The 24,455-nt window shown below is 46.0% G+C and overlaps 2 protein-coding genes and 1 pseudogene across 6 annotated transcripts in view; 2 read left to right on the plus strand and 1 right to left on the minus strand.

The window, feature by feature from the left end:
• Window positions 1–5,206: 5,206 nt before the first annotated feature.
• LOC131193426 (zinc finger protein 345-like) overlaps window positions 5,207–24,455 on the minus strand; it is a 212,123-nt gene continuing 192,874 nt past the window's right edge. Inside the window, exons 1-5 of one of the 4 annotated variants that reach the window (XM_058173564.1) lie at window positions 16,220–16,439; window positions 14,708–15,982; window positions 14,229–14,311; window positions 8,127–8,253; window positions 5,207–7,931 (exon numbers count right to left, since the gene is read on the minus strand). In XM_058173564.1, the coding sequence (XP_058029547.1) occupies window positions 5,893–7,931; window positions 8,127–8,253; window positions 14,229–14,311; window positions 14,708–14,723 (2,265 nt within the window). In that variant the 5' untranslated portion in view covers window positions 14,724–15,982; window positions 16,220–16,439 and the 3' untranslated portion in view covers window positions 5,207–5,892. The other 3 variants (XM_058173566.1, XM_058173563.1, XM_058173562.1) reach the window with 3 other exon arrangements.
• Window positions 16,886–24,197, plus strand: LOC131193431 (zinc finger protein 420-like). Of its 2 annotated transcripts, XM_058173579.1 has the most exons (4): window positions 16,993–17,175; window positions 18,161–18,243; window positions 21,607–21,733; window positions 21,932–24,197. In XM_058173579.1, exons 2-4 carry the CDS (start codon window positions 18,169–18,171, stop codon window positions 24,049–24,051), a joined length of 2,322 nt encoding a protein of 773 aa, XP_058029562.1. In that variant the 5' UTR covers window positions 16,993–17,175; window positions 18,161–18,168; the 3' UTR covers window positions 24,052–24,197. The 2 variants fall into 2 exon arrangements, with proteins under 2 accessions (XP_058029563.1, XP_058029562.1); XM_058173580.1 differs by lacking the exons at window positions 16,993–17,175; window positions 18,161–18,243 and adding an exon at window positions 16,886–16,976.
• LOC131193430 (zinc finger protein 345-like) overlaps window positions 16,961–24,455 on the plus strand; it is a 47,171-nt pseudogene continuing 39,676 nt past the window's right edge.

The raw sequence follows: 24,455 nt of genomic DNA on the forward strand, positions 1-24,455 counted from the left end.
ACAAAAAAACAAAACAAAATGCACAGGTACCGGATATGTGGTACCTTGCTCAATAGTAGTAACTGTGAGAGGGATCTTGGAGTCCTAGTGGACAACCATTTAGATATGAGCCAGCAGTGTGCAGCAGCTGCTAAAAAAGCCAACACAGTTCTGGGCTGCATAAACAGAGGGATAGAATCAAGATCACGTGAAGTGTTAATACCACTTTATAATGCTTTGGTAAGGCCACACTTGGAATATTGCATTCAGTTTTGGTCGCCACGATGTAAAAAAGATGTTGAGACTCTAGAAAGAGTGCAGAGAAGAGTAACGAAGATAATTAGGGGACTGGAGGCTATAAAACATATGAAGAACGGTTGCAGGAACACGGTATGTCTAGTTTAATGAAAAGAAGAACTAGGGGAGACGATAGCAGTGTTCCAATATCTCAGGGGTCACCATAAAGAAGAGGGAGTCAAACTATTCTCCAAAGCACCTGAGGGTAGAACAAGAAGCAATGGGTGGAAACTAATCAAGGAGAGAAGCAACTTAGAACTAAGGAGAAATTTCCTGACAGTTAAAACAATTAATCAGTGGAACATCTTGCCTGCAGAACTTGTGAATGCTCCAACACTGGATATTTTTAAAAAAATGTTGGATAACCATTTGTCTGAAATGGTGTAGGGTTTCCTGCCTGGGCAGGGGGTTGGACTAGAAGACCTCCAAGGTCCCTTCCAACTCTGTTATTATTATTATTATTAATAATAATTTTCCTGGGTGCGTCTCTTGGGGACCAGAGTCCGGGCAAGGAAGAGAGCCGCCTTTTTTCCAATCGAGCGCCAGGTAAGAATCAACCTACCTTCCTTCCTTCCTGAATGAGAAGTAAAACGTCTTTGAGGAAAAATGTCCAATCCATCCACCATCCCAACTGGAGATGATCCCCCAGTCACGCCTCTCCAAGTGCAGGCTGAACGTCCTTGACTCCCAGAGAAAAGAATGTTGTTGTGGCTATATATCCCACCAACTCCAAACAACCCCTGTCCCACTTTCCTACAGCACTGTGTGTGGCAGTCCTGAAGATCCAAAGAAAAAGAGGCCCCCAGGCACTTTTTGCCAGGCACATCTGACACTTTTCTTGCCATCAGTAAGTAACATGGTTTTTAAGTGAATCTGGACTTTGACTTTCCCCATTGACTTTGCCTGTCAGAAGGTCTCAAATGGTGATTGCATGACCCTGGGAGGCTCCAACTATCAAAAATACAGGCCAGTTTCCAAGTGCCCAAATCACATGACATGGGGATGTGGCAACGGTTGTGTGAAAAAAAAAATCATAAAACATTTTTTTCAGTGCTGTTGTAACTTCAAATGGTCACACAACAAATGATTGTAACCTGAGGACTAATTCTAAATCATCAACTGATTACTTGTTGTTAAAGCACAATCATGAATGTTAAGAATGTGTTGTTTCAGTCTAACTTGACAATTGTCAATTCATTGAAACCTACCCTGGAAAACTTAGGGAAGGAATTTCTTAACATCAAAATCGGTCAATGTCTAGACTAGGGATCTCCAAGCTTGGCAATTTTAAGATTTGTGGACTTCCAGAATTCCTCTGGCAAACATGTTCCCATGCTGGCTGGGGAATTCTGGATGTTGAAGTCTATACAAGTGTTAAAAGTTGCCAATTTTGGTGAGCCCTGACTACACTTATGGAATTATGGTCTGCGGTTGTTTCTAGTGTCTCCTTACTTTCAATGTCCAACACACTGGAAATGGAGAAAGAATTATGGTGAATAGTTGCTTGCTTTTCAAAAAAAAAAAAAGATTATAAGCATTGTGAGATATCTGAATCTACACGATAAAAGTTAAAATCTCAAAGGGGGGAAGATGGCGAAGAATCCTAAGATTCCTTGGAGAAAGCTCAGTTTTCTGAAGAAACAAGTCAGATGCACAGTTTGGTCTCCGATAATTGGAAGGCCAGAGTCTAATAAGGGATGGGGAACTTTGGTCCTTTTTTGACTTCTGGACTTCAACTCCCAGAACTTCTGAGCCAGCCATACTTAAAAACAATGTTTCTCTGGTTGCTGGAGAATTCTAGGAATTGAAGTTCACAAGTTTTAAAAATTGCCAAGTTTGGAGATTCTTGGCCTAGGCTTATGGAATTATGGTCTGTTGTTATTGGTCATGCCTTCCTGCTGCAAAGTCATTACATTTGAAATATAAGCGAGAAAGTATTTTGATCAACATCTCCCCTCCCCTCTCCTGATGTACCAATCTCCCAATAACAGAATAACACAATTGGAAGGGACCTTGGAGATATTTTAATCCAACCTTGTTTCAAGCAGGAGACCTTTATATACAAATAAATATATAACAACAACAGAGTTGGGAGGGACCTTGGAGGTCTTCTAGTCCAACCCCCTGCCCAGGCAGGAAACCCTACACCATTTCAGACAAATGGCTATCCAACATTTTCTTAAAAATTTCCAGTGTTGGAGCATTCACAACTTCCGCAGGCAAGTTGTTCCACTGATTAATTGTTCTAACTGTTAGGAAATTTCTCCTTAGTTCTAAGTTGCTTCTCTCCTTGATTAGTTTCCACCCATTGCTTCTTGTTCTACCCTCAGGTGCTTTGGAGAATAGTTTGACTCCCTTTTCTTTGTGGCAGCCCCTGAGATATTGGAACACTGCTATCATGTCTCCCCCAGTCCTTCTTTTCATTAAACTAGACATACCCAGTTCCTGCAACCGTTCTTCATATGTTTTAGCCTCCAGTCCCCGAATCATCTTTGTTGCTCTTCTCTGCACTCTTTCCAGAGTCTCAGCATCTTTTTTACATTGTAAAAACCAAAACTGGATGCAATATTCCAAGTGTGGCCTTACCAAGGCATTATAAAGTGGTATTAACACTTCACGTGATCTTGATTCTATCCCTCTGTTTATGCAGCCCAGAACGGTGTTGGCTTTTTTGGCAGCTGCTGCACACTGCTGGCTCATATCTAAATGGTTGTCCACTAGGACTCCAAGATCCCTCTCACAGGTACTACTACTGAGCAAGGTACCACATATACGGTACTGGTGCATTTTGGTTTTTTGGCCTAAATGTAGAACCTTACTTTTTTCACTGTTGAATTTCATTTTGTTAGATAGCGCCCAATGTTCAAGTCTGTCAGGATCCTTCTGTATCTTGAGCCTATCTTCTGGAGTGCTGGCTATTCCTGCCAGCTTGGTGTCATCTGCAAATTTGATGAGTTCCCCATCCATCCCCTCGTTCAAGTCATTGATGAAGATGTTGAAGAGTACTGGGCCTAAAACAGAGCCTTGGGGTACTCCACTCCACATATTTACCTAGGAATTTACAGCAGTCTTTGTCATCATCCCGGAAAAAAAAGAACATAGGTTAGTCAGGAACATCATGAGGTAAATTTAAAACATGCAGAACAACAGAAGGAAAAAAGGAGGGGAAAAATGGAAACGCCCCCTTTATACTTACAGCAACCAATCAGAGCGTAGATTGCATCATTGCATGAGTCAGCACTCTCTAACTACTCAGTTACAATTGTGTTGCGCCCTATTGTACACTTTACTGTTCCAGCTACTAAATTCAATATCCTACATGCTTGTTTGCCCTACTTGGAAATTCTACAGTTTGTTCATTAAGACGAAGACTGGCATGTAATCCATTGAAGTGTTCATTGTTAGGAATATTCATGGGATATGTTGTGTTTTTTTCTTCTCCCTGTGTCAGGATTTTGTATCTGTGTATTTTGTATTGTATATGATTTTGTATGGAGGAGTGGGCCCTGCTGGATTCAAAGCAAAAAGCCCTGTACTAAGACGTTATGCTGGAAAACAAGAGGAACATGGCCTCCTTAAGTAAGGGATTCAGTTAAGATATTGTAGTGCACAATAATTTTGTTTAAATGGTTTTCAAATTTGCAAGCTGAGGTTTTCCTCCTTTTCTGTGAGGCCTGGCTTTTCTTCACAAATGGACAGTACGGAGAGTGCGGCCTTCACAATCAACTCTCTCCCGTTTGTGAAGAATCTGATTCAATCTTGCACATGCCGTGCACGAAGGGAAGAACTAACCAAAGGGAGCAGGTTAAGAACAAAGATTTATTTATTAGGGAATTTATATTAGGGCTGTTGGAAGAAAAATTCCTCTGGTCCAGTTCCAAGCTGGGAGAAAGGCCCTGGAAATAAAATGGAGGCTGATTGGAAAGAATTTTGGATTTTGCCTGGAGAGGCTTGATCGATGCAGTGTTGTTTTTTTAAAAGAGGTTTAAATTTACCATATTTTTTGGACTGTAAGACTATAGTGACCAGATGTCCCGCTTTTGGCGGGACAGTCCTGCTTTTTAATAATTTGTCCCACGTCCCGCGGCAATTCCAAAAAGTTCCGATTTTTTTTTTGTTTCACTCCCATTCTGAAAATGGGAGGCGGCAATGCAAGAGGAGGAGGCGGAGAAGGGGGCACTTGATTTCACCTGAGAGGAAGAGCGGAGAGGAGAGCCGAGCCTGCCTGGAAGAGCCGAGAGGAGAGCCGAGTCTACCTGGAAGCAGCTGCTCCTCCTCCTTCAGGCAGGTGGCAAGACTCAGCGCGCATGTGCAGCGCCCCCCCCCCCCCGGTTGAAATCTGGTCACTTTATGTAAGACGCACCAAGATTTCGAAGAGGTAAACAAGTAAAAGAAAGTTTTTGTCCTCCCTGGCCCCAAGGAGCACTCTGCAGGCCTCCAAAATTCTCTGCGCATCCCGTTGTGAAAAACGGACCCATTTTTCACAAAAATGGGGCCTGCAGAGGGTTTGGGAGGCCTGCAGAGTGCTCCTGGGGGCTGGGGAGGGCAAAAACGCAACCTATGGGGGAGTTTGGGAGGCAGAAACCAGGTCCCTTTTTCGCAAAAACGGGCTGTGCAGAGTATTTGGGAGACCTGCAGAGTGCTCCTGGTGGTTGGGGAGGGGAAAAATGCCTCCGTTTTTTTGAAAAATGGGCCTCTTTTCACGAAAAACAGGCCCATTTTGGCCCCCAAGCCTCCCCAACATGTTTTGCCCTCCCCAGCCCCAGGAGCACTCTGCAGGCCTCCAAAACCCTCTGCAGACCCCGTTTTTGCAAAAAAACAGCCCTGTTTTTTGGCAAAAATGGGATACACAGGGCAGGGTTTCGGGAGGACAAAAGTGGGCCTGTTTTTCGTGAAAAGAGGCCCATTTTTTGCAAAAACGAGGGCTTCCCCCCCCCCAACCCCCAGGACCATTCTGCAGGCCTACCAAATTCTTTTAGGGTGGCAAAAGTGTGTCTTATACTCCAAAAAGTATGGTAAATTGTCTCCAGAAGTTGTGGGTGCCCCATCACTGGAGGCTTTTAAAAGAGACTAGATAGATACAGAGATACTCTTTTGTGAGAGCAGTGGCTTAGACTAGATGACCTCAAGCTCCCTTCCATCTCTGTTACTGTTGCAAGCCGAGAATTTGGTAAATTGCTCCCCCATCTCCCTCTGGGTGCCTGGCTGGAGACTCTTAAGCTAATTAGTGGCAATAGTAACTTCAGACTCCCTTTGGTTCAGTAATAACATCCAAGCAAAACGTTTTAGTTTTACATACCGTGTTTCTATTCTGTTTCTATTCTACTTCTGTTTCTATTCTACTTCTGTTTCTGTTCCATTCCATTCCATCCTATCCTATCCCATCACTCCACTCTATTATTATTTCTATTCGATTTCTATTCTATTTGACTCTAGCCCAAAGATCTAATGTCCAAAAGTTAGTTCCTAGTTATACAAGCCAACTCTTATTTTTAATGGATCAAAAAGCTTCTGCTTCGGAAGCCCTTCCAATACTCCAAGGGTTTCTACAGATTCTCCTGGAACACTTCTAGGGGCGTTAAGCAAATGTTGAGAGTCAACACAAACCAATTCAGGTCAACTTTTCCTGCTGTGCGTTTTCGTATGTTGATTAAGGTTACTACCGGTTCTGAATTTCTTTCCACACTCCACACACTGATACGGCTTCTCCCCTGTGTGGATCCTCATGTGGGAGGTAAGGCTGCCACTCTCATTATAACATTTTCCACACTCCAGGCATTTATAGGGTTTCTCCCCTGAGTGAAGCCTTCTATGGTTCTTGAGTGAATGATTTTGACTAAAACTTTTTCCGCATTCATGACATGTATATGGTTTCTCCCCAGTGTGGGTCCTCTTGTGGATACCAAGGCTACTACTTATTCTGAAACTCATGCCACACTCTGCGCACTTATAGGGTTTCTCCCCTGTGTGAATCCTTTTATGGATCGTCAGTTCTCCAGAATCCCTGAAGCGTTTCCCACACTCCTGGCACGGATATGGTTTCTCCCCAGTGTGGGTTCTGCTATGTATAATGTAACTTTTTTTTTCATTGAAGCTCTTTCCACAAGTATGGCACTCATATGGTTTCTCCCCAGTGTGGAGCCTTTTGTGGCAAGAGAGATGCCCCAAATCAGCGAAGCATTTGTCACATTCAGTGCACTTATAAGGCTTTTCACCTGTGTGGGTCCTTTTATGGATATTAAGGTTACTTGTTTGATTGAAGGACTTCCCACATTCGGTGCATTGATGTGGTTTCTCTCCACTGTGGACACTTTTATGGGATGTTAAATGGCTGGATTTACTGAAGCTCTTTCCACACTCCAGGCATTTGTACGGTTTCTCCCCTGTGTGGGTCCGTTCATGGGCATGAAGGCCACCAGAATTGGTAAAGCACTTTCCACACTGCAGGCATTGAAAGGGTTTCTCCCCCGTGTGGATTCTGTGATGGGAAGTAAGGTGTGAAGAGTAATGGAAGCTCTTTCCACACTCCATGCATTGAAATGGTTTTTCCCCTGTGTGGATCCTGTGGTGTGACTTAAGATGACCTTTTTGACTAAAGCTCTTTCCACAGTGCAGGCATTTATATGGTTTCTCCCCTTTATGCATCCTATTATGTTTAGTTAGTGTATCACGTCTATTGAAGCTTTTTCCACACTCTAAACATTCATAGGGTTTCTCCCCTGTGTGAATCCTCTTATGGCAAATAAGGGCATCGGAGGTCCTGAAGCACTTTCCACACTCTGTGCAATGATACGGTTTCTCTCCAGTGTGGATCCTCTTATGTAAATTGAAATTCCCTTTTTGGGTGAAGTTCTTTCCACATACCTTGCAATGATATGGCTTTTCCCCTGTATGGATCCTATTATGGTAAGTGAGATCACTTGCAGAGCGGAAGCTCTTCCCGCATTCCAGGCATTTACATGATTTCTTTCCAGTGGGGCTTTTTTTCCGGGAATTTGGTTCCTTGCTGTGAGTAAACCTCGTTCTACCCTCCCTGCGTTGATGCAACCTCTCCTCTCTGTGGATGCTTTGATGGGAAGTAAGGGAGGCGCTGCTTCCGAAGGTCTTTCCGCAGGTGATGCATTGATGTTGCTTCCTCTCTTCGTGGACCCTCATATGTGAACTAAGATGATTTTTCTGCCTGAAGGTCCTTCCACAATCCAGACATTTGTGTTGATCCTCTGCTTTGTGAATCTTCTTATGGAATACAAGAGAGCGGCTAGTACTGAAGCTTTCTGCACAATCCGTACATTTGTACGATTTCCCTCCTTCTTGTATTCTTTCATGTAAAGGAGTAAGAAGGCTCCTTCTGGAGCGTTGCCTGCTTTCATCCTGTTTCTCTCCAGCAGGGCTTTGGCAACAGTCACATAATCCAACTTCATCTTGGAGTGTTTTCCCACACCTTGAACATTCTCCTTTTTCTTGGCAATCATCTGTGTCCAATAAGACATTGGTACCTGGACAAGGTAAATTAGCATAATTCTCCAGCTCAACCGTTAATTGGTTTTCCTCCAAACTTTGCTTTCCATACATTTTTTCTTCAAATTCCTTTTTCTCTTCTGGCAAAGGTGCTGCTGCCTCTTGGCCGGAATCCTCCATCTCCCATCCGTCACCTGCTTGCAACAGAAAGAATAGAAAAGTTAACACAAACGTAAGTGCAAAAGGGATCAAGCATCGTTGCTGTATTTGAAGAGTATCAATATTCTTCCCAACTCCCCTTGGTTCAAAAGATGATGCTATGTTTGTTATTAAGCTGATATAAGATTTGACCTTTGCCTACTAAATTTCAATATCTTAACAGAATCCCTCACCTAAGGAGGCCAAGTTCCTCTTGGTTTCCTGCATGACTTCTTGGTACAGGGCTTTTTGCTCAGAATCCAGCAGGGCCCATTCCTCCACGGAGAAAACCACAGCTACATCCTCAAGCAATATCAATTCCTGACACAGGGAGAAGAAAAAAACACGACATATCCCATGAATATTCCTAACAATGAACACTTCAATGAATTACATGCGAGTCTTCTTCTTAATGAACAAACTGTAGAATTTCCAAATAGAGCAAATAAACATGTAGGATATTGAATTTAGTAGCTGGAACAGTAAAGTGTACAATAGGGTGCAACAGAATTGTAACTGATTAGTTAAAGTGTGCTGATTCATGCATGATGCAATCTATGCTCTGATTGGTTGCGGTATGTATAAAAGGGGACCTTTCCCTTCTTTTATCCTTTTGTGTGTTCTGCATGATGTTTTCGATTTACCTCATGATGTTCCTGACTATCTTATGTTCTTCCTTTTGTGGATGATGACAAAGACTGCTGTAAATTTGTAGGTTAAATATATTTATATTTATTTAAAATCTACAAGTCTGTGTCAGTGTCTCCGACTTCATCTTCATTTTATTTATTTATTTTTATTATTATTTTATTTGAATTTATATCCCACCCTTCTCCGAAGACTCAGGGCAGCTTACATTGTGTTAAGTATGTAATTCATAGCAATTTCATGACTGAACATCTTTTCTGGAGAACATTTCCAAAAACATAAAGTGCCTCTGGCTAGAGATACATCTAGTTAATGTTTTATTGGTTTGGCTGATTCCACAGGAGCAGCAACCCCATATTTCTTTGTTGTCCATTGATGGGATAGACCTGGTGTCGGCAACCTGCGGCTCTGGAGTCACATGTGGCTCTTTAGTCCCTCTGCTGTGGCTCCCTGTTGCCTGAACCCACTATTGGCTGGCCCCGCCCTGCCCCTCCCCTCCCAGTCACTCCTCACCTGAGAAGGTAATAGTAATACCATTACTAAATTTGTAGATGGGGGGACTCATCTCCGTGGGGGATGAGACTGCCTATCGACATGAGGTGGACTGGTTGCTTTCGTGGTGTGGAGACAATAACTTGGTCCTCAACACCAATAAGATCAAAGAGTTTACAGTGGACTACAGAAGAAATAGATCAGACATCCAGCCCTTGCTTATGAATGGAGGCAGACTGGAGCAAGTGGCCATTTTTAAGTTCTGGGTGTTATAAAAGAGGACCTGACCTGGGAACTCACATTGTAGCCCTGGTCAAAAGGGCCCAGCAGAGATTATGCTACCTGAGACTTCTCAGGAAACAACAACTGAATGAGAAACTGGTGGTGACCGTCTACTGCTGCACCATAGAGAGTATTTTAACTTACTGCACCTGTGTATGGTTTGCCAATTGCACAACGGCAGATAGGACAGCACTCCAGAGGGTCAACATCATTGCCCTGAGGAACAATGGTTGCCCTCTCCCCTCTTTGGAAGAGCTTTATAGCTTCCGCTGCCTTATGAAAGTTCAAAACATTCTTAAAGATCCATCTCATTGTGGGCTTTTTTTGAACTATTACCATCGGGAAGATGGTACAGGATAATAAAAACAAGGACAAATAGGCTGAAAAACAGCTTCTATCCCAGAGCAGTAACTATATATGAATTCCATTGTATAGTGCAATATTAATGCAATATCAGGGGTTTTCAATTCAATTGTATGGAATGTGAAGGATGTGTGTTTGTGTTTTATTTTTATTGTTTTAATGTATACTGAAGGTGGCATTTAAGTTTAAGTTAATTTAAGAGAAATTTCCTGACGGTTACAACAATTAATAAGTGGAGCGACTTGCCTGCAGAAGTTGTGAATGCTCCAACACTGGAAATTTTTAAGAAAATGTTGGATAACCATCTGTCTGAGATAGTGTAGGATTTCCTGCCTGGGCAGGGGGTTGGACTAGAAGGCCTCCAAGGTCCCTTCCAACTCTGTTGTTATTGTTATTATTATTATTATAAGTTCATTGTACAAGGTGCAATGACAATAAAGTAAACTAAATTAAAGTAAGGGCAACAGTGGCAGATAATAATAATAATAATAATAATAATAATAATAATAATAATAATAATAATAATAATAATAATAATATTTTAATTTGTATACCGCCCTTCTCCCGAAGGACTCAGGGCGGTGAACAGCCAAATAAAATACAAACAGAAACATACACAATATTAAAAACAACCCTTAAGAAACTTATTCAATTAGCCAAAGAAATTTAAAATAACATTACACCCTATAAAATTACAGAAAATTTAAAACCCATTAAATTCAATTAAAATTTAAAATCAGGCCAGTCCAGCCATGCGAAATAAATAGGTTTTAAGTTCGCGGCGAAAGGTCCTAAGTCAGGTAATTGTCGAAGCCCAAGGGGAAGCTTGTTCCACAGGGTAGGAGCCCCCACAGAGAAGGCCCTCCCCCTGGGGGCCACTAGTTGACACTATTTGGCTGACGGCACCCTGAGGAATCCCTCTCTGTGGGAACGCACCGGACCCTGGGAGATAGAAGACGGCAGTAGACGGTCCCGTAAGTAACCCGGTCCTAAGCCATGGAGCGCTTTAAAGGTGGTAACCAATACCTTTAAGCGCACCCAGAAAACAACAGGTAGCCAGTGCAGTCTGCGCAGGATAGGTTACGTGGGAGCTCCGAACCGCTCCCTCAATAACCCGTGCAGCCACATTCTGGACTAGCTGAAGTCTCCGAGTGCTCTTCAAGGGGAGCCCCATGTAGAGAGCATTTCAGTAGTCCAAGAGAGAGGTAACGAGAGCATGAGTGACCGTGCATAGGGCATCCCGGTCCAGGAAGGGACGCAACTGGCGGATCAGGCGAACCTGATAAAAAGCTCTCCTGTTCATCAGATGTTCTTCAAAGGCAACCGCCCATCCAGGAGCACGCCCAAGTTGCGTACCCTCCCCATCGGGGGCCCCGACTCGCCTCCGACAGACAGCCGCATCTGCAGCTGACTGTACTGGGGTGCCGGCATCCACAGTCACTCCGTCTTGGAGGGATTAAATTTGAGCCTGTTCCTCCCCATCCAGACCCGTACGGTTTCCAAACACCAGGACAGCACTTCGACAGCTTCGCTGGGGTGGCCTGGGATGGAAAAGTACAGCTGCGTGTCATCAGCGTACAGTTGGTATCTCACCCCAAAACCACTGATGATCTCACCCAGCGGCTTCATATAGATGTTGAACAGGAGAGGTGAGAGAATCGATCCCTGCGGCACCCCACACGAGGCACCTCGGAGTCGATCTCTGCCCCCCTGTCAACACCATCTGCGTCCGGTCAGAGAGGTAGGAGGAGAACCACCGATAAACGGTGCCTCCCACTCCCAACCCCTCCAACCAGTGCAGCAGGATACCATGGTCGATGATATCAAAAGCCACTGAGAGGTCTAATAGGACCAGGGCAGAGGAATAACCCTTATCCCTGGCCCTCCAGAGATCATCCACCAGCGCGACCAAAGCTGTCTCCGTACTATATCCGGGCCGAAAGCCGGACTGGAACGGGTCTAGATAGACAGTTTCATCCAGGTACTGGGGTAGCTGACATGCCACCGCACTCTCTACAACCTTCGCCGTGAAGCGAAGATTGGAGACTGGACGGTAATTCCCTAAAACAGCTGGATCCAGGGAAGGCTTCTTGAGGAGAGATCTCACCACCGCCTCTTTCAGGGCAGCGAGAAAGACCCCCTCCGGCAAAGAAGCATTTGTAATCCCCCGGAGCCAGCCTTGTGTCACCTCCTGCGTGGCCAGCACCAACCAGGAGGGGCACGGATCCAGTAAACATGTGGTGGCATTCAACCTACCCAGCAACCTGTCCATGTCCTCGGGAGTCACAGGGTCAAAATTATCCCAAACCACCTCAACAAGACAGGTCTCGGAACTCTCGCCTGGATCTACCCAATTTTGATCCAATCCGTCCCGAAGCTGAACCATTTTATCGTATAGATAACCGTTAAACTCCTCGGCACGCCCTTGTAGGGGGTCCTCCCGCCCCTCCTGTTGAAGGAGAGAGTGGGTCACCCGAAACAGGGCGGCCGGGCAGTTATCTGCCGACGCAATGAGGGAGGAAACGTAGGAACGTTTCGCATCCCTCAATGCCACTAGGTAGGTCCTGCTATAGGACCTAACTAGTGTCCGGTCAGCCTCAGAACTGCTGGATCTCCAGACACTCTCTAGGCGTCTTCTCCGGCGTTTCATCTCCCTCAGCTCCTCGGAGAACCAAGGAGCTGGTTGAGACCGACGCCGGGTCAGAGGCCGCAAAGGCACAACACGGTCCAAAGCTCCAGCCGCGGCCTGTTCCCAGGCCGCGACTAGTTCTTCAGTCGTGTCGTGGGCCAGATTCTTGGGAAACGGCCCAAGCTCCGTCAGGAACCTCTCTGGGTCCATCAGGCACCTGGGACCGAACCAACGCATTGGTTCCGTCTCCCTGCGGTGGCGGGTAGCAGTCAGAAAGTCTAGGCGAAGGAGAAAATGATCTGACCATGAGAAAGGTTCGACAACTAAATCATTTAAAACCAGATCATTCAACCACTGGCCAGAGATAAAGATCAAGTCTAGGGTGCCTCCCCCGATGTGGGTAGGGCCGTCAATTAATTGAATCAGGTCCATGGCCGTCATGGAAGCCATGAACTCCCGAGCCGCCGAGGATGCCACGCCGGTTGATGGCAGATTGAAATCCCCCATGACCAACAGTCTAGGGGTTTCAACTGCCAACCCGGCCAGCAACTCCAACAGCTCGGGCAGGGCTGTTGTCACGCAGCAAGGAGCCAGGTACATGATCAGCAAGCCCACCTGAGTCCTACGACCCCACTTCACGTAGAGGGATTCACACCCAGCTATCTGAGGCACAGTGGTCTCCCTTGGCTCAAGACTCTCTTTAATAATAACCGCCACCCCACCACCCCTACCTTGGGCCCTCAGCTGATGGAATGCTCGGAAACTTGGTGGGCACATCTCCACTAGGGGAACCCCTCCTTCGGTGCCCAACCAGGTTTCCGTGATGCCCATAACATCCACGGTCCCTTTCTGAATTAGATCTGAAATCAGGGGGGCTTTATTAACCACGGACCTGACATTACATAACATCAGCTGAAGGCCCAAGTCCCGAGTACTCTGGCCACTCGGGGCACGGGAAAATCCTGGGGGGCCGGAGCACGCAATCGCTCTTAAACAGCGAGAGCGAACCCCCGAAAGCTGATGTGCCCCCCCTTCCATCATATCTGCCTCTCCCACTTACCGTATTAATAGCTCGACCCAGATAAGCTGGAACGACACCTCTCCCCGCTACCTTCGGACCTATTAAGTTACCGCCGCGAACACATGTTGGACTTAGCACCTTCCCTGATAGATAAATAGAGACTCGCTCCATGTTCCAGAGTGGGAGGGAAGCTCCCCTGTACTTGCCTCTTCTTCTGGCCCTTGTTGGTGCTGTGTGCACCTCGATTGCTCAGGAAGACGCGCGACTTGCTCTCTGCCCCGAGATACTGGCCTGGCTGCGGTTGATGCCACTTCTCTTGCTGCCTCCGTGGCCTGCTCACTGCTCTTGCAGCACCTTGCGCAACACACTTAAATTTAGTGTGCTTCACAATGTGGGAGATGGCATCCCCTCCTCCTCCTGGAGCCCATTACAACACAGAGCACTGGTGCAGCCAGGCCAGGCCAGTGTCTCAGGGCACTGAGTCGAATGTGCAAATCCCCAAAATGCCATGCATGCACGTCCCCTGCTCATGCATCCCTGCACATGTGCCCAGTCCCCCCGCAGATGTGCTCAACTCCCCATGCATGCCTCCTGCCCCTGTGCATGTGTGGCAGAGACCCAAAGATAGGTGGACAGTAGGAGACACGTGCCTATGCATGGCAGAGCTGAGCTGGGGCGACGGCTGGCGTGCCCACAGAGTGGGCTCTGCATGCACTCATGCCATAGGCTCGCCACCACTGGTATAGGGTCTCCTTCTTGAAACAGGGTTGGAGTAGAAGATCTCTAAATTCCCTTCCAATGGTGTTATTATGTTATTGGGAGATTGGCACATCTGGAGAGGTGAGGGGAGAATCTTTCTACCTGCATTGGAAGCTCAAACGCCGTTAATCCTCCATTACAAAGAACTGAGGTTCCAGGAGATGAAGACGAGGCCATGAAAGTCTCTAGGAGTGGAGAAAAAAACAGCATTTGCTATCAAACATCCTAACGATATTCTTGAGTGTACAATGAAAAGGCTGATTTTAGTTTATTTCTAGGACTCAGATTTGGATGAAAGTTTGGAAAGACCTAGAAGGATTTCTTTAATGCTTTTATATTTAAGTGATATCAACAGTAAATACAGCTATTTGATTGACAGTAGATACAGTAAGGAAGGTACCAAGTATTCGTGGCGAATTCCTGTAGCAATAAGGATTTTTGGCAAGCCTGTTGTGGTTTCTCTCTCACCTTTTCCCAGATATGAGACATAGGTCTTTATTTCACTCACTTCAAGGTAAGAATATTGATCATATTGAAGAATATGATCAAGGTTATTCAAGAATATTGATCAAGGTTATTACCTTCAAAGCGCTCCATGGCTTAGGACCGGGATACTTACGGGACCGTCTACTGCCGTCTTCTATCTCCCAGCGACCGGTGCGTTCCCACAGAGAGGGACTCCTTAGGGTGCCGTCAGCCAAACAATGTCGACTGGCGGCCCCCAGGGGGAGGGCCTTCTCTGTGGGGGCCCCTACCCTGTGGAACGAGCTTCCCCTTGGGCTTCGACAATTACCTGACCTTAAGACCTTTCGCCGCGAATTTAAAACCTATTTATTTCACATGGCTGGCCTGATTTTTTTTTTTTTTAAAAAAGAAATATTTTAATTTGATTTAAATAGGTTTTAAATTCTTGTAATTTTATAGGGTGTAATTTTATCTTAAATTTCTGGCCAATTCAATAAGTTTTTAAAGGGTTGTTTTTAATATTGTATGTGTTTTGTTTCTTGTATTTTATTTGGTTGTTCACCGCCCTGACTCCTTCGGGATAAGGGCGGTATATAAATTAAAATATTATTATTATTGTTATTGTTATTGTTGTTGTTGTTGTTGTTATTATTATTATTATTATTATCATCGGAATCCTGACTAAGGTGCTCCCTCACTGGAGGCTTTTAAGAAGAGACTGGACAGCTGCCTCTCTCAAATAGTATATAGACTCCTCCTCCTCAAGCAGGGGGTAAGACTAGAAGACCTCCAAGGTCCCTTCCAACTCTATGTATGTTCTTCTACCTTTCTATAATGTTCACCTTCCCTTATCAGATAGAAATTGCCTGCTGGAATAGCCTACAGCAGAAGTGGGGAACTAGGGGCCCTTTTAGGAATGGGGGACTTCAACTCCCAGAATTCCTGAGCCAGCTGACTCAGGAATTCTGGGAGTTGAAGTCCACCAGTCCTTAAAGCCCCCTAGTTCTCCACCCGAGGCCTGAAGCAACGTTTCTCAATCTGGGAAGCTGTAAAATATGTGGACTTCAACCCGCCTGGGAAATTCTGGGAGTGACATCCACATATCACAAAGTTGCCAAGGTTGAGAACCAACGGCCCACAGGAAAAGGGCGATACCTTTTTAAATGCACCCATGACTTTAAAAACGCAGTTCAATTGAAGAATGAAAAGGAATCGAGGGCTGAAAGCAAGGAGGGCAAAGAGATTCAAAGGCATCAGAAGGAGCCTTTATCCGATGCTCTCTCCGGAGGCGGCTCCTCTTGAGCAACTCCCCGAAACAACAGATCACGGGAGGGATCGCCCCCTTTTCTCTTCGCCGGTTTCGCAGCCATTTAACTCCAAGCCTCCTGGATCTGAAACAGCCGCAGAGAAAAGAAAGTGACGGGAACGATCAGGAAGGGCCAGCAAAGAATAATACTAACAATCTCCCCTAGGAGAAAGTGGGGACTGCAGGAGGGATTTTAGCAGCCCCCAAAGAAGCTGCCTTGAAGGGTCTCCTGTCTGAGCATTTCCCCAGGTGGGAAAAAAGAAGGAAGGAAGGAGGGAGGGAGGGAGGGAAGAAGGAGGGAGGGAGGGAGGGAGCTTCTTACGAGGCGCCCGCAGGGAAAGGCGGCTCTGTTCCTCGGTCCAAGAGATGCGCGCAGGAAAAGAGATGCCCGCTTTCCTCGCAGCCCCGCCGGCTAAGCTTCCTTCCTTCCAGGCCTCGCATGTGGATCCCCCTCCCCTGAACGACCCCAGCCAGGAAGTGCTTGTAGCTCTTCCCCTCTCCGTCCAGCTCCTCCCATTCTCTAAAGGGCGGAGAGGGAAAGGAAGCGGAGCAGCAAAGTTAGGAAGGAATCGCCCCTGACCAGAATAAGGGTTGGGGGGACCTTATTGTCTCCAAGGGTCCTGCAAACTCTGTTTTTCTCTTCAAGGGCGATTCTCTTCTAACTTTGCTGCTCCGCTTCCCTTCCCTCCCCTCCTCCCCTCCCTCTCTCCCCACTTTCTCTGACTGCCGGGGGCAAAGAAGCAACGGACTCGCTGCCCAGCTGAGCATCCCAGCCGGAGTGGGGGGGGGCAGGCAGGGAGACCCCCGAGTGGGCGGCGCTCTCCGCCCTTTAGAGAATGGGAGGAGCTGGACGGAGAGGGGAGGCGCTAGAAGAGCTTCCAGGTTGGGCTCTGCAAAGTCTTGGCTGGGGCAGTTCTGAGAAGGGCGATCCACGTGCGTGGCTGGGAAGAAAGGAAGGGAGGGAGGGAGGGAGGGAGGGAGCGTGGCCGGCGGGGCTGCGAGGAAAACGGATCGCGCATCTTTTTGGGAAGCGAAGTCCGGGCTAGGAAGAGAGCCGCCTCTTTCCTATCGAGCGCCAGGTAAGAAGCTCCTTCCTTCCTTCCTTCCTTCCTTTTTCCCCACCTTTTTCCTTTCTTTTCTCTGGGGCTGTTTCAGACCCAGGAGGCTTGGAGTTCAATGGCTGCCAAACCGGCGGGGGGAGAAAAGGGGGCGATCCGTCCCGTGATCTGTTGTTTCGGGGAGTTGCTCAAGAGGAGCCGCCTCCGGAGAGAGCATCGGGTAAAGGCTCCTTCTGAAGCTTTTGAATCTCTTTGCCCTCCTTGCCTTCAGCCCTCGATTCCTTTGCATTCTTCAATTGAACTGGGTTTTTAAAGTCATGGGTGCATTTAAAAAGGTATCGCCCTTTTCCTGTGGGCCGTTGGTTCTCGACCTTGGCAACTTTGGGATATGTAGATTTCAGCTCCGAGAATTTCCCAGGCGGGTTCAAGTCCACATATTTTACAGCTTCCCAGATTGAGAAACGTTGCTGCAGCCCCCGGGGGGAGAACTAGGGTTCTTTAAGGACTGGTGGACTTCAACTCCCAGAATTCCTGAGTCAGCTGGCTCAGGAATTCTGGGAGTTGAAGTCCCCCATTCCTAAAAGGGCCCCTAGTTCCCCACTTCAGCTGTAGGCTTTTCCAACAGGCAAGTCCCAGCTGTGAAAAGAATTTCTATCTGATAAGGGAAGGTGAACATTATAGAAAGATAGAAGAACATACATAGAGTTGGAAGGGACCTTGGAGGTCTTCTAGTCCTACCCCCTGCTTGAGGAGGAGGAGTCCACATACTGTTTGAGGGAGGTAGCTGTCCAGTCTCTTCTTAAAAGCCTCCAGTGAGGGAGCAACTTAGTTCAGGATTTCGATGATCAATATTCTTACCCTGAAGTGACTGAAATAAAGACCTATGTCTCATATCTGGGAAAGGGTGAGAGAGAAACCACAACAGGCTTGCTAAAAATCCTTATTGCGACAGGAATTCGCCACGAATACTTTGGTACCTTCCTTACTGTATCTACTGTCAATCAAACAGCTATATTTCCTGTTGATGTCACTTAAATATAAAAGCATTAAAGAAATCCTTCTAGGTCTTTCCAAGCTTTCATCCAAATCTGAGTCCTTGACACTAGTTAGCCTAGAAATAAGCTAAAATCAGCTTTTTCATTGTACACTCAAGAATATCGTTAGGATGTTTGATAGCAAATGCTGTTTTTCCCCCCCACTCCTAGAGACTCTCATGGCCTCGTCTTCATCTCCTGGAACCTCAGTTCTTTGTAATGGAGGATTAACGGCGGTTGAGCTTCCAATGCAGGTAGAAAGATTCTCCCCTCACCTCCCCAGATGTGCCAATCACCCAATTACAGAATAATAATCGGAAGGGAATTTGGAGATCTTCTAGTCCAGGGGTAGTCAACCTTTTTATACCTACCGCCCACTTTTCTATCTCTGTTAGTTTTCTAACCGCCTACCGGTTCCAGAATAATGCGCCATATATCTCTCGCGCATCGTGGATTGGGGTTGGAGGGGGGGCACCGGCTACCAGCTCTGCTTGTCTGTTACAGCTGGGTGGTGTGGGGGGAGATGCGCGAGCTATTCTGTGACGAGGCTCTTTTGTTTGCAGTCGCACTATAGCGTCATTTAGTTTCACTTACCTAACGTGAACTAAATTTATGCGTGGGCGATACAAATAGTATATTTTCAGAAATTTAAATTGTCACGGGGAATTTTATGAGAACCTAACGAAAATGTTTTTAAATAATGCTATGAATTTTTTTTAAAAAGTCAATTAAATTTAAAAAAAAAAGGAAAGTGCTTCAGTGTCGGACAAAACCCCTACTGCCCGCCATGAAAGCTGGAACGCCTACTAGTGGGCGGTAGGGACTAGGTTGACTACCACTGCTTTAGCAGATAAAAGTGCTGGCAGCTACTTTCCGAATGCCTGCCAAGTTTCTTATCACCTCTAGAAACAGGAGTCAGAGTAACACCATTGGAAGGGAATTTAGAGATCTTCTAGTCCAACCCTGTTTCAAGCAGGAGACCCTATACCAGTGGTGGCGAACCTATGGCACGAGTGCATGCAGAGCCCTTTCGGTGGGCACGCCAGCCGTCGCCCCAGCTCAGCTCCGCCATTCATGAGCATGTGCCTCCTACTGTCCAGCTATCTTTGGGTCTCTGCCACACATACACAGGGGCAGGGGGCATGCATGGGGATGTAAGTACATCTGCAGGGGGGTGGGCACATGTGCAGGGATGCATTTATTTATTTATTTATTTAATTAGATTTTTATACCGCCCTTCTCCCGAAGGACTCAGAGCGGTTTACAGCCAGATAAAAACAAAGCAATATAAATACAGCATAAAACCAAGTTTAAAAAACTTATTAAATTTGGCCCAAATTAAAATATCGTTAAGACAATAAAACCCACTAAATAAAATTTAAAACCAAATAAATATCTAAAATTCGATGCCAGTCCTGCGCGGATAAATAAATATGTCTTCAGCTCGCGGCGGAAGGTTCGAAGGTTAGGAAGTTGACGAAGTCCTGGAGGGAGTTCGTTCCAGAGGGTGGGAGCCCCCACAGAGAAGGCCCTCCCCCTGGGGGCCACCAGTTGACATTGCTTCACTGAGGGTACCCTGAGGAGTCCCTCCCTGTGAGACCGCACAGGTCGGTGGGAGGCAAACAGTGGCAGTAGGCGGTCCCGTAAATAGCCTGGTCCTAAGCCATGGAGCGCTTTAAAGGTGGTAACCAACACCTTGAAGTGCACCCGAAAGACCACCGGAAGCCAGTGCAGCCTGCGGAGGAGTGGTGTTACATGGGAGCCACGAGTGGCTCCCTCTATCACCCGCGTGACTGCATTCTGAACCATCTGGAGCCTTCGGGTGCTCTTCAAGGGGAGCCCCATGTAGACAGCATTGCAGTAGTCCAAGCGAGAGGTAACAAGAGCATGAGTGACTGTGCATAAGGCATCCCGGTCAAGAAAGGGGCGCAACTGGCGAATCAGGCGAACCTGATAAAAAGCTCTCCTGGAGACGGTCGTGAGGTGTTCTTCAAAAGACAACCGTCCATCCAGGAGAACGCCCAAGTTGTGCACCCTCTCCATCGGGGCCAGTGACTCACCCCAACAGCCAGCCGCATGAGCAGGGGAAGCGCATGCATGGCATTTTGGGGATTCGCACATGCCACTCAGTGCCCCGAGACACTGGCCCGGCCTGGCTGCACCAATGCTCTGCATCATAATGGGCTCCAGGACGAGGAGGGGACGCCATCTCCCCCATTGTGACGCACACTAAATTTAAGTGTGCTGCACAAGGTGCTGCAAGAGCAGTGAGCAGGCCATGGAGGCAGCAAGAGATGTGGCGTCAACCGCAGCCAGGCCAGTATCTTGGGGCAGAGAGCAAGTTGTGCGTCTTCCTGAGCGATCGAGGTGCGCAAGCACCAACAAGGGCCGGAAGAAGAGGCAAGTACAGGGGAGCTTCCCTCCCACTCTGGAATATGGAGCGAGTCTCTATCCACTGCCATCACCCTTACTTTAGTTTAGTTTACTTTATTGTCATTGCACCTCATACAACGAACTTAAATGCCATCTTCGGTGTACATTAGAACTATAAAAATAAACACAAACACACATCCTTCACATTCCATACAATTGAATTGAAAACCCCTGATATTGCATTAATATTTCACTATACAGTAGAATTCATATATACTTACTGCTCTGGGATAGAAACTATTTTTCAACCTATTTGTCCTTGTTTTTATTATTCTGTACCATCTTCCGGATGGTAATAGTTTAAAAAAAGGGTGCCTTGATCTTATTGGTGTTGAGGACCAAGTTATTGTCTCCACACCATGAAAGCAACCAGTCCACCTCATCTCGATAGGCAGACTCATCTCCCATGGAGATGAGTCCCACCACTGTTGTATCATCTATAAATTTAGTAATCGTATTACTATTACCTTCTCAGGCGAGGAGTGACTGAGAGGGGAGGGCGAGGGGAGGGGCCAGCCAGTGGTGGTTTCAACTAGCCAACAGGGAGCCACAGCAGAGGGACTAAAGAGCCACATTGACTCCAGAGCCGCAGGTTGCCGACACCCGGTCTAGCCCATCAATGGTCAGCAAAGGAATATGGGGTTGCTGCTCCTGTGGAATCGGCCAAACCACTAAAACATTAACTAGATGTAACTCTAGCCAGAAATTGCACAGCAACTGTCAAGATGAAGTCGGAGACACTGACACAGACTTGTAGATTTTATATAAATATAAATATATTTAACCTAGAAATTTACAGCAGTCTTTGTCATCATCCACAAAAGGAAGAACATAAGATAGTCAGGAACATCATGAGGTAAATCGAAAACATGCAGAACACACAGAAGGATAAAAAGAGGGAAAGAAGGGAAACGCCCCCTTTATACTTACCGCAACCAATCAGAGCGTAGATTGCATCTTGCATGAGTCAGCACACTCTGACTACTCAATTACAATTGTGTTGTGCCCTATTGTAGACTTTACTGTTCCAGCTACTAAATTCAGTATCCTACATGCTTGTTTGTCCTACTTGGAAATTCTACAGTTTGTTCATTAAGAAAACGACTCGCATGTAATTCATTGAAGTGTTCATTGTTAGGAATATTCATGGGATATGTCGTGTTTTTTTCTTCTCCCTGTGTCAGGAATTGATATCACTTGAGGATGTAGCTGTGGTTTTCTCCGTGGAGGAGTGGGCCCTGCTGGATTCTGAGCAAAAAGCCCTGTACCAGGAGGTCATGCAGGAAACCAAGAGGAACTTGGCCTCCTTAGGTGAGGGATTCTGTTAAGATATTGAAATTTAGTAGCCAAAGGTCAAATCTTATATCAGCTTAATAACAAGGATAGCATCATCTTTTGAACCAAGGGGAGTTGGGAACAATATTGATACTGGTCAAATACAGCAACGATGCTTGATCCCTTTTGGACCTAAGTTTGTGTTAACTTTTCTATTCTTTCTGTTGCAAGCAGGTGACGGATGGGAGATGAAGGATTCTGGCCAAGAGGCAGCAGCACATTTCCCAAAAGAGAAAAAGGAAGTTGAAGAAAAAATGTATGGAAAGCAAAGTTTGGAGGAAAACCAATTAAAGGTTGAGATGGAGAACTGCACTAGTTTACCTTCTGCAGATACCAATGTCTTATTGGACACGGATGATTGCCAAGAAAAAGAAGTGTGTTCCAGGTGTGGGAAAACACTCCGAGATGAATTTGGATTATGTGACTGTTGTAAAAGCCCTGCTGGAGAGAAACAAGATGAAAGCAGGCAACCCTCCAAAAGGACCCTTCCTCCTCCTTTACATGAAAGAACACAAGAAGGAGGGGAAATGTTCAAATGTACGGAGTGTGCAGAAAGCTTCAGTACAAGCTGCTCCCTTGCATTGCATAAAAAGATTCACAAAGCAGAGGATCCACACAAATGTCTGGATTGTGGAAGGACCTTCAGGCAGAAAAATCATCTTAATTCACACAAGAAGGTCCACGAAGAGAGGAAGCAGCATCAATGCATTAATAGGGGAAACAGCTTCGGAAGCAGCACCTCCCTTACTTCCCATCAAAGCCTCCACAGGGAGGAGAAGTTGCATCAACGCAGGGAGGGTAGAATGAGGTTTATTGGGAGCAGGAAAACGAATTCCCGGAAAAAAAGCCCCACTGCGAAGAAATCATGTAAATGCCTGGAATGTGGGAAGAGCTTCCGCTCTGCAAGTCACCTCACTTTGCATAATAGGATCCATACAGGGGAAAAGCCGTATCATTGCACAGTGTGTGGAAAGAGCTTCACCCGAAAATGGAATTTCAATTTACATCATAAGATCCACACTGGAGAGAAGCCGTATCATTGCACAGAGTGTGGAAAATGCTTCAGGACCTCCGGTGAACTTACTTGCCATAAGAAGATTTACACAGGGGAGAAACCCTATGAATGCTTACAGTGTGGAAAAAGCTTCGCCAGAAGTAGTGCTCTAACCTTACATAATCGGAGGCATACAGGGGAAAAACCTTATAAATGCCTGCACTGTGGAAAGAGCTTCAGTCAAAAACGTAGTCTTAAGTCACACGACAGGATCCACACAGGGGAAAAACCATTTCAATGCATGCATTGTGGAAAGAGCTTCCGTACTTCAACAAGCCTTAATTCCCATAACAGAATCCACACAGGGGAGAAGCCCTTTCAATGCCTGCAGTGTGGAAAGTGCTTCAGTAGGCAAACTAATCTTACTTTCCATAAAAGGATCCACACGGGTGAAAAGCCTTACAAGTGCATCGAATGTGGCAAATGCTTCGCTCGATTGGGACATCTCTCTTGCCACAAAAGGCTCCACACTGGGGAGAAACCCTATGAATGCTGCACATGTGGAAAGAGCTTCAATGAAAAAAACACCTATATCACACATAACAGAATCCACACTGGGGAGAAACCATATAAATGCCTGCACTGTGGAAAGAGCTTCAGTCAAAACAGTAATCTAAAGTCACATGAGAGGATCCACACGGGAGAAAAACCATTTCAATGCATGGAGTGTGGAAAGAGCTTCCGTTTCTCCGAAAACCTTACTGCCCATCACAGAATCCACACAGGGGAGAAACCATATGAATGCCACACGTGTGGAAAGAGCTTCAATGAAAAGCAAAAATATATTGTACATAGCAGGACCCACACGGGGGAGAGACCATATCAGTGCCAGGAGTGTGGAAAATGCTTCAGGGATTCTGGAGCACTGAGGATCCATAAAAGAATCCACACAGGGGAGAAACCCTATAAGTGCGCAGAGTGTGGCATGAGTTTCAGGATAAGTTGTAACCTTTATATCCACAAGAGGATCCACACTGGGGAGAAACCATATACATGTCATGAATGCGGAAAAAGCTTTAGACATAATAGTTCACTCAGGAGTCATAGATGGCTTCACTCAGGGGAGAAACCCTATAAATGCCTGGAGTGTGGAAAATGTTATAATGTGAGTTGCAGGCTTATCTCCCACATGAGTATCCACACAGGGGAGAAGCCGTATCAGTGTGTGGAGTGTGGAAAGAAATTCAGAACTGTTAGTAACCTTAATCAACATAAGAAAACGCATAGCAGGAAAAGATGACCTGAATTGGTTTGTGTTGATTCTCAACATTTGCTTAACGCCCCTAGAAGTGTTCCAGGAGAATCTGTAGAAACCCTTTGAGTATTGGAAGGGCTTCCGAAGCAGGAGAAGCTTTTTGATCCATTAAAAATAAGAGTTGGCTTGTATTTATTTATTTATTTATTTATTTATTTATTTATATTTATATCCCGCCCTTCTCCGAAGACTCAGGGTGGCTTACAGTGTGTAAGGCAATAGTCTCATTCTATTTGTATATTTACAAAGTCAACTTATTGCCCCCCCAACAATCTGGGTCCTCATTTTACCTACCTTATAAAGGATGGAAGGCTGAGTTAACCTTGGGCCTGGTGGGATTCGAGCCTGCAGTAATTGCAGGCAGCTGTGTTTTAATAACAGGCTATCTT

This window comes from Ahaetulla prasina, chromosome 2, assembly GCF_028640845.1.
Source record: "Ahaetulla prasina isolate Xishuangbanna chromosome 2, ASM2864084v1, whole genome shotgun sequence".
NCBI lineage: Eukaryota > Metazoa > Chordata > Lepidosauria > Squamata > Colubridae > Ahaetulla > Ahaetulla prasina.

Bases quoted from the DNA above. Each gene is read 5' to 3' on its own strand.
- LOC131193431 (XM_058173579.1), top strand. From the start codon at position 18,169: ATGGCCTCGTCTTCATCTCCTGGAACCTCAGTTCTTTGTAATGGAGGA. The intron at 18,244-21,606 runs GTAGAAAGATTC...TCCCTGTGTCAG, and splicing joins CGGTTGAGCTTCCAATGCAG to GAATTGATATCACTTGAGGA. The intron at 21,734-21,931 runs GTGAGGGATTCT...TGTTGCAAGCAG, and splicing joins GAGGAACTTGGCCTCCTTAG to GTGACGGATGGGAGATGAAG.